This window comes from Amaranthus tricolor, chromosome 5 (genome assembly GCF_026212465.1).
Source record: "Amaranthus tricolor cultivar Red isolate AtriRed21 chromosome 5, ASM2621246v1, whole genome shotgun sequence".
Lineage (NCBI taxonomy): Eukaryota > Viridiplantae > Streptophyta > Magnoliopsida > Caryophyllales > Amaranthaceae > Amaranthus > Amaranthus tricolor.
Genome location: NC_080051.1, coordinates 22,582,944 through 22,592,733, shown reverse-complemented (window position 1 = coordinate 22,592,733; position 9,790 = coordinate 22,582,944). Strand labels below are relative to the sequence as shown.

The 9,790-nt window shown below is 30.8% G+C and overlaps 2 protein-coding genes and 1 non-coding gene across 4 annotated transcripts; all 3 read right to left on the bottom strand.

Moving 5' to 3' along the window:
* Positions 1–60: 60 nt before the first annotated feature.
* Positions 61–133, bottom strand: TRNAK-CUU (transfer RNA lysine (anticodon CUU)). Its single transcript has one exon. It is a non-coding gene; the product is annotated as a tRNA-Lys (tRNA).
* Positions 134–760: 627 nt separating this feature from the next.
* On the bottom strand, positions 761–2,712 carry LOC130813574 (berberine bridge enzyme-like 14). Its single transcript, XM_057679410.1, has 3 exons — positions 2,232–2,712; positions 1,145–2,177; positions 761–836 (listed from the first exon to the last, which is right to left on the bottom strand). Exons 1-3 carry the CDS (start codon positions 2,710–2,712, stop codon positions 761–763), a joined length of 1,590 nt encoding a protein of 529 aa, XP_057535393.1.
* A 1,681-nt stretch (positions 2,713–4,393) lies between these two features.
* Positions 4,394–8,118, bottom strand: LOC130813782 (uncharacterized). 2 transcript variants are annotated; one of them, XM_057679656.1, is made up of 4 exons: positions 7,844–8,118; positions 6,092–6,973; positions 5,332–5,676; positions 4,394–4,890 (listed from the first exon to the last, which is right to left on the bottom strand). In XM_057679656.1, the coding sequence occupies exons 1-4, from the start codon at positions 7,940–7,942 to the stop codon at positions 4,615–4,617; spliced, it is 1,602 nt and encodes a 533-aa protein (XP_057535639.1). In that variant the 5' UTR covers positions 7,943–8,118; the 3' UTR covers positions 4,394–4,614. The 2 variants fall into 2 exon arrangements, with proteins under 2 accessions (XP_057535639.1, XP_057535640.1); XM_057679657.1 differs by having other exon boundaries at positions 6,320–6,973; positions 7,844–8,094.
* Between the last annotated feature and the right edge of the window lie 1,672 nt (positions 8,119–9,790).

Genomic DNA, 9,790 nt, shown 5'->3' with positions numbered 1-9,790 from the left:
TGTTCAAAAAAAAAATTATGAAAGTGTGAAAATTATGTATAATTTTTTTTAAAAATAAAGCGCCCACCGTGGGGCTCGAACCCACGACCACAAGGTTAAGAGCCTTGCGCTCTACCAACTGAGCTAGACGGGCGGATGTTGGTACTCAAGTATTTTTAATATAAGATTAAAAGTAAAACAAAATGGCATTTTTGAGTCCATGACTCAAATTTATCTTCAAGACTAGAGTATACAAAATTGTGACGAGAATTTGAAATTTTTATTTTTAGGTCGTTTTAGTAAACAAATTTGCTGAAAATAGCGAATTATTTTAACTTTTAGATTATTATTATTCTTTAATTTTTGACTTTTTTTTTTTCAAAAAAAGTTTTGCTTTAAAATTCAATAGATATTCGTTTTTACTCGAAAGACAAGTCAGATTATGAATGAAAATTGATATCAAAGAAGAACTAGAAGAAATATGGAAGAAGTTGATGGATGTTAAGTTATTTTCGTACAATTCAATCCTTACTTAGGGAAAACGAGCAAAATTTTTGAATTTGCAACTCCATTTTTACATAGAGTTGGAAATTTGTTCAAAATTCAATACAATGCGGTTGAAGGGTAATTTTCAATTGTTTAACTATTTCACTAGTTTAAAGATTGAAGTAGATAATATTACTTAATTTTTGATTTTTTTATTGAGTAAAATAATTGAATTAGAAAGTAAAATTTTAGGAATTTTGGCTTAAAGTCATGTGGAATTTAATCCAAACTCCTATTATATTACAACATTTTCCAAAAAATTTTGAATTGTGTCCATGTAGGATAGGATAGAGAGTTTGACGAAGACGAAGCTGATAGAAACAATAACATTGTCAGTGACTCTTTAAATATAAAACGTGCTGATATTACATGTTCTATCTTGATTGTTTTTCAACGGAAAAGTTTTTATTTTGGAAATTTATCATATTTTCTAAATGTAACTACAAACAAATTCAACCACAACTCAAAGTGGAGACATCATAAGATTCAACTGAGCTCAAATTTACAATTTTATTTTGTGTTCTTTATATATATATGTGTTAAAAAAATGTATGATTAATATTTTGACATTTTTCTATACATAGATATTAAGGGAAAAACAGGAATACTTTGGTCATACCTAAAAACATTATTAGGATCAACCTTAGCCTTGACCATCAATAACCTGATAAGGTTTCCTTTAAAGTAGCTTTGCGCAAAAGATAAGCTCTTATTCGCATTAGTTCCAATATCGATATCCCTATAATTCAAAAAGGCCTCCCTCGGATTCTTTGATACATATGGAGTCATAAAACTATGAATGATTTGTGTGGCCATGATATTTTTACGACTAACCTCATTCGAGTTCTCTTTCCAATTACAAAGATATTGAATCTTACACAAAACCCCCTTTCTATGAGGAAATGGTGTTGCATTCTCTGGAATTTCACTCATTTTTCCTCCGTAAGGATTAAATTGCATTGTTACATTCTCAACTTCAACTAATTTCTTACTTAATGCTATTAAACCCGGTTTAGGAATTGGTCGTTTTACATAATCTGACTTGTGTTTTTCATATGTCAAACCCAAGGCCGGAACTCTTTCAAGCAAAACTTCAAGAGAAGTATTGTTTGGTAAACCATAAAAAAATAAGGTCGAGTTAATCCAACTTTGCTCGGTGCATTCATCTTTTGTTAAGTTTAGTAAAGGAAGAAACTGATTTACTTGTTCAACAAGTGCATCGGACCGTCCTAGGAATAAAGAAATAAATTTAAATATTACCGTCTTATTTTCATTTTCGGTTTTTTTTGGAAGAGAAACTTCAACTCTAATGAACAAATTCGGATCTAAATTAGGTGCAATATGTTGCCATTGATCAAAAATTTCAATTCCCCCTTGTTCTAAACTTTTTTCTACTTGAAAAGTGGTGACAATTTCATGGATTTGGACTAATTTAATCTTCCATGATAAAATAACACAAAAACTAGCTCCACCACCTCCTCTAATAGCCCAAAAAAGATCTTCCCCCATAGTAGTCCTATTATGAATCACACCATTAGCGTCTACAATTTCGGCATCAATTATATTATCAACTGTCAAACCGAATTTCCTAAGCATATTACCATAACCCCCACCACTAAAATGCCCGCCTGTTCCAACAGACGGGCACACCCCTGCAGGAAAGGCACGCGTTTTACTTATATTTGCTATCTTGTAATAAAGTTCACCAAGAGTTGCACCACTTTGAACCCAAGCGGTATCACTAGCTAAATCAATAGAAATCGAATGAAGGTTAAAAAGATCGAGGATTACAAATGGGTTCGGTGATACATAAGAAAGACCATCATAATCGTGACCTCCACTACGTATCCTCATCTCTAATCCTTGTATCTTAGCACATATTACACTAGCTTGTACATGTGATGCCTCTAAAGGTGTTATTATGGCTAAAGGTTTAGGTGTTTTTGATGTGTTGAATCGAAGATTTTTGACATTTGCATTTAAAATTGACAAAAATGAAGCATTTTTGGGAGTATAGATCACATTTGTGATCAAATTTATAGCATTGGATGAATGTTTAGGAAGGCAATCAAGATATGTTTGAATGTCAAAATTAACATTTGAAGCAACGTTTACATGTAAAATGCAAACTATTAGCATACAAAATTGGAGCATAGAATTAGCAAATGTTGTAGTGTTTAAAGCCATCATGCTCTTGGTTATTGAGGAATGAGGATTTAAATTTATAATTGTTTTTTTTTTTTGTAATAAATAATAATAAATGTTCAATTTGTAAATGACAGATTTTTCAGTTTCTAATGTCTTTGGAAACAAAACATCATATTTGATAACTTTCTTATTAATGTACGAGACCGTCTCACTAGGTACGGATCCATATAATTAGCCCATTACTTTAATTAATTACTTTAAAATCATAAGTGATCGTTTTAAGGTTATAAGTAATCGTTCTAAAACTGTAAAAAATAATCATTTTAAAATTATAAGTAATTACTTTAACGTTATAAGTGAGTACTTTATGACAAAAAATGTATATTAAGCCAGTCTAATAGAGATGGTCTCACTGTGAGACCATTTCATTTAAGAATTAGTGCTTTCTTATTATTTTAGAGAGAATCCACAAATTAATTATGTAATAAATTAATAATTAATTGTAATTTATATTTGTATTATTTTTCAAATCAAAAAGCATTTAATTCTTAATAAATTTGAATTAACTATCAAATTTGATATTAATTAGAGCAAATACCACCTTTTTTTTTTTTAAGTAAAATATTGAATCTGAATCTCACATTATGAAGGTGTCTCTTAAAGATTTGATTGAGAAATTCATAAAGTTGCCAATAACCCTTCAGATTTTCTAGGATATTATTATGCTATCAATTATCAAAGGTTGTAACTACAATTGTATTGTAGCTAAAATGAACAATAAATTTGAATTGAAAATTTTAGGAAATATGCATTTATTTGAAACGGCAAAGGTCATTATTGATTTGAAATAATTTTGATTGGTCAAAGATAATTAATTATATTCATTTACCCATGAGTTCTACTAAGGATTTGGCACAAAAATTATAGAGTAGTTTTATTATTTGAAGAATAAGATAAAATTAAAATTATTCATATGATATTAAGATGATAAAAATATGTGGATGAAAATTAAATAAAATAGTTAAAACCATATCTATAAAAAAATATATCACATCAAATATCACAAATAAAAATGTAAAATATAGTAAAGTCAGGGGGATGACACTTTTTCTTTCTTGATCTTGTGACAACAAAAAAAATAGTTTAATAGAAATAATTCGTAATCATCATATCATAGTAATATACTAAATTGAGAAATCACTTCCACACATGGCAGTGTGGCAAATGTAGAATGAGAGTTGATGACTTCTAATTATTTGTCACCTGTTGGCTCAATTATCATTTACTTTAGAGTTTAAACGTTGTTTTTATCTATTTCTACTTCTATGTGAAAAGGCTTTTATTTCAGAAACTTTATTTGATTGTCATGAATGATTATTCGATTCAAATACGAGTCAGAAATAGTTTGACTCAAGCGTGAGTATCAAGTCGGAAAGGATTTAAACACCTCTAAGTCTGAAAAATTTTAACAGCCATGGACATTTGTTCAGTTCGGTTCAAATACGAGTCAAAATTAGTTTGATTCGAGTGTGAGTATCAAGTCAAGAAGGATTTGAACACCTATAAGTCTGAAAAAATTTGATTGTCATGGACGTTTGTTCAATTCGGTTCAAATACGGGTCAGAAATAGTTTGATTAGAGTGTAATTATTAAGTCCGGCCGAATTTGAACCCCTCTAACTAGTCACAGGTCCCTTACCTTTTGTAGAAAGTAAAACAAGGATCACCCAAAAACATATACAGTAGCATAGCATTAATTCTGGAAAACATTGCAATAGGATTACAAAACGCAGTTCATCATAATAATACTCGGTATTCACCACACCTTTAAATTACACCACATTAAGAGTTCATATTCTTGAGCGAAATTCTTAAAGAAAAAAACCATCTAGGCGCGTCTACAATGACAGTCGTCCTCCACAGAGCGAGCAAAAGATGAGAATCAGAGCTGTCTGAAGGTCAGATTCAGCCGGCCAGGAAGAAAATTTGTTTCTTCAATTAAAGACTTTGGTGCAGTGTTTGGTTTAATTGTAGAAACACCATGGAAAATATTCCTAGACTTACCTCCAAATATTAGTATATCTCCAGATTCTAACAGGACTTTACTTGCATTTTCAACATCTCTTTGATCACCAAATAGGAATTCTGCAGTGTTACCGATTGAGATTGATACGATAGGTATTCCTTTGTCGATACTCTCTTGGCTTTCGTCCTTGTCCTGAAACAACCAAATGAATGATACTTCAGTTGTTGTGAGAAGGTGCTAGAAGCTTCAAGTCCCTTAAAATGTATGCAAGTTTAATACTGTATTTGTAGAACATCAGTTTGAAAAATTAAGAAAGGCTGACTGCAGCTACCACAGGTCCACATCATAAAGCCAGTCAGTATGAAAAACTTCCAATTCCAAACATTAATGTTGTGGCTCTCATCTAAGTGGGGTTTAAGGGTCGGATGAACGCAACTAACCCTGTTAGTGACAACAAAGATTGTTTCCATTTGACCCTTGATAGCAAACATAATTTAACAACCTTATGTAAGCAAGAAATGCACATAATTATTTGCATATAGTTCATTATAATCTGAAATCAAAAGACGAGTAAATCTTTAACCCCATCAAAATAAGGGACGAAAACTAATATTGATATTGAGAGTTACTCACTTGATGTAGACCAAGTCTTCCACTAGCAGCATAATAATTAACGAGGCAAATATCTGGTTTGACTGAGGGAAGAATATCTTCTACATTATTTACCCTGGAATGACCAGCTATTAGAGCCTGGGATTCTTTTATAGCTCTTTCAACGAATCGCAGAAAATCACAAGGAACTGAGGGGGGTTTAGCTCCGTCACTTGGTCGAAACTTCCCGTATTTACCGGTTTCAGGATCCCAAAACTCACCAAGACACATCATTTTTAGATGCAACTTCCCTCCATCACGATACCCAGGCTGAAAGAAACCTGCAGGCCTTACACCTTCATTGCGGCATATGTTCAAAATCTTCACCTACACGTTAATGGATGCACACAACATTAAAAGTCGTACTCCCTCTGTCCCTCTTAATTTACACCTCTTTCCATTTTAGTTTGTCCCATTCATTTTGCACCCTATCCTTTCTTGGCAATGACCCCACTTTCTATCTTTAAATCTCATCCACAAACTTATTTTCTCTCTCCATATTAACCACTCATTTCCATTTATTTTTTTTTTATTATTCTCCAACTATTATTATAGGCAACCATTACATTTGTGATAGGTTCCTCCTTACTAGGGCAAAAATCATAAACAAGAATATAAAACATTTAACAAATAGATAGGCTGCAGAAGATATACTGGAGTAAAGGAGTATTCTGCCTCACGATTTTGTAATCTAAAATAGAAACATGAAGATAAACACTCAGGAACAAGAAAAAAGAATCACCTGTTCTGAGATAGAAAGATATCTCTTTAAAAGAACCATCCCGGGTCTTAAAATTATACCATCGGATTTTTTCTTCTCATTTCGTTTTTCTCTATTCTTGGAAAACAAGGATGGTTTTAGTGTGAACAAAGAATCTGATTTTGGTGGGCATATGTCAAAAGCTTCAACTTGAGTTGAACAATCAACATGCCCTTCATTTTCATTAGTATGTTCTTTATCAGTACTTACTATAGCCTCTGATCCGGAATGAGAAACTGATTGGCAAGTCACCTCTGCAGGAAGGTCAATGCTTTGGATGAATGAGTGGTCAAGATGTAAAGGCCCTTTTGATTCAAAAGGCATGGATTCACACTTTTCATCATGGCTAGAATCAGCAGTACTGTTAATAGCCTTGGAAGACATTACCCATTGCTTTGCCCCATCTTCAGTGCAAAGATTTCCACCCCTGAAAGTCGAACTTTCATGTCCTTCATCTTGGTGGCGTCCAGAAGTCACATGCTCATGATTTCGTGGCTTAAAACCATCTGAGTTGCACCCGTTTACTTGCCATGAGCCATGTGGATTTCTACCCCTGAAGGTAGAACTTCCATGTCGTTCACCTTGGTGGCGTCCACAGGTCACATGCTCGTGATTTTGTGGCTCAAAACCATCTGAATTGCACCCTTTTACTTGCCATGAGCCATGTCGATTTCTATCCAAAGAACTAGATACGCGTCGATTAGAAGGTGCATCATCTCGAACCTGAACACGACGGACTGAAGGAGACACATTCTCACAATTTTGACCCACATTACCTGCTGAATAATGATGTTTCCCTTGCCAAGATCTTTGTGCAGTTCTATACAAAGAACCCGATGTACTAGAAGATGTATCAGCTTGAAGCTGCACGATTGCAAGTGAATATGAATCAAGCAAGTTACATTGAGAAATAAAACATCTCCCAAATTAAGAAAACCAGTACTGAGTATATGACAAACAATCTAATGCATAATTAAGGCACATCATAGTTTCCAAAGCTTGTTAGCCACAAAAGGTAATACAATCCGCAGAAATAACACATATCTAAGGCACTATATTCACTAAAATGGATCAACTTCAGTTAAATGAAATTTATCATATCTTTACCACAAAATCATTATTAATAAAGATAAAAGGAGAACTGCAACAATACATCAATGACCCATAATTTTAAGCTCGCAATCTGAACAAGAATAATAGTGCCTCAAGCACCATATTATGTCTTATTCATACTTAGCCTATTTAGTATTATAACACTTACTTTGCATTCTTTCCTATTTTAGAAATGGACGTTCCATTTAATATCATTCTCTTACCAACTATAGATTAATATTTATACCCTAGTGCAAACAAAATGGGATAGTTGAAATAGCATACAAATTGGCAAGTTCAGAATTTTGGATCAGTAAACAGTGATTTTTTGACATTAGATAAGTTGTACTTGGTCAGCAAATGACACCTTCTCTCAAAATTTCCCGATAACAATCAAGCAAGACCTAATCAACGGTAAAAATTCAAAAAGAAAAAAAATGAAAAGCCCATACAACAAAAAGAACAAAGACAAATATGATGCATGGTTCAGCAGACACAATTTCACTAATGATCAAAGAAAAGTACAGTTAAAACAAGACAATGAAAAGAACTCTAAATCAAAAAAGTAAAGAACGACATGCAGAATTGTGGTAAAAACAAAGAAAGAAAAGGAAAGGAAAGGAAATAAGAGAGAGAATATACAGAGGTGTGAGACTGAGGGGAGAAATCACTGGAATTCCGCCATGATTGTCTGTAACCTCTATCTCTTGAAGATGAAGAGTAGCCTCCTCCCCGATTCATTTTGCGACTTTTCAAAATTTGATTTGATTAGAATATGAGGATTGAGATTGATTAATTATAATTCTAAATATTAATAGTCTTCCTTTTGGAATATTAACAGTCAATTATTTAAGTTTTTGTTTTGGGAAAATGTCAAAATTCACTTCAATTTACATTCCTCATTAAAGTTTAAAAACAAAACAAAAGCAGGAAGTGGAAACACGATCAATACATTACGAGTTACTCCTTTGGTATTCTAAGTGAGAGAAAAGCAAAGAAAAGAAAATTGATTTACAAATTACAATTGATGATTATTGGTCAAATAACTTATTTATTCAATTAAAATATTTGTAACATTTGAATTTTTACGCAATTTAATACACAAATTTAATTCTTAATATCTGTAAATATGTATATTAAAAAATTTTAAAAATTTGTCTATTATAAAAAAATTATAAAAATTTCATATAAATAATCTTTGCATTGAGACGAATCAAACAAGATCTCACTTGACAACATTTTAACTCAAAAATTATAAACTAGTTACAAATTAAAGATTGTAATGAATAGGGTCATTTATTCTAATGTTGCCACTAACATAAAATGGGGAATTATTTCTAATAATTATTTTATACTAATTAATGGAGGATTGAGATTTTTTTATCATTAATTAATTCAAAATGAGATTAATTGTTTGGATTAATTGTTATTTTTAATATGTGGTTGAAAAATATACTCACATATAATAATAATAATAATAATAATAATAATAATAATAATAATAATAATAATAGTAAATAAATTAATTAATTAAAGAACACAAATTCTTACTTGAGACCTTCTTTACAAAAGGCGTCTCAAGTTTTGGTCAGCCTAATCTTTAAATTAAAAAAAAATAACTAAACTTTTTAAACAATGTTTTTTAACTTTCATTTTCAGTTTTCCTTTTTCTCTTTTCTGACAAAATTACTCATCTTCTTCTCTCAAACTCCATTGTTGTTTATTATTTGTTTATCTTCTTCAATATTTACAAAACCATCAAATATTTATACTTCATCATTTTCGTTTTTAAAGCTTTCATTTTTATTTTTTTGGGGTTGATTTTGTTGTATATTAGTTGCATTTACAATTTTCTAATTTTTTTTCAATTAGGTTTCATCAATGGTGTAAATAGTGATGTTGAAGAAGACAACAATGTCTACTGTTTAGGAGAAATTAATATAAGCAATTGTAGTTATAACATAATATATTTGGGGTTATAACCATAATATATTTGGAGTTATAACATAATATAGTTGAGGTTATAACAAAATATATAATTGCGGTTATAACGTAATAGATTTGGGTTTATAACAGTACATATTTGTGATATAATACTACAAAATTAATATTATAATAATACAAGCAAAATATTATGTTATAAAACCTCAAATATATTAAGTTTTAATTCCAAATATATTGAGTTATAACCACAAATATATTCTGTTATAACCCCAAATATATTATGTTATAATTCCAAATCATAAAAATTAGTCATAATTGTCATCTTCAACATCATTGTTTTCCATCATTGATGAACCTTAATCTTTTTAAAAAAGTTAAAAAAATCTGATTTATTACTAAATGATGTTTTATCTTACTTGAAAATAGACAGTTAATCAAAAAACTTTTCATCTTTCAAAAAGAAAGCAATTTTCTACAATTTTTTTTAAAAAAACAACAGCTTTTTTAAAATTAAGATATTTACTAAAAAAGAAAAGTGAGTAGAACTCTTGATTGCCATATTTAGAAAAGACAGTCTCTCAAGAGAGAGCATGCTTAAAAAATTAGGAACAACTCTTACATTCCTTCAAAAACAATGGTGAGCTA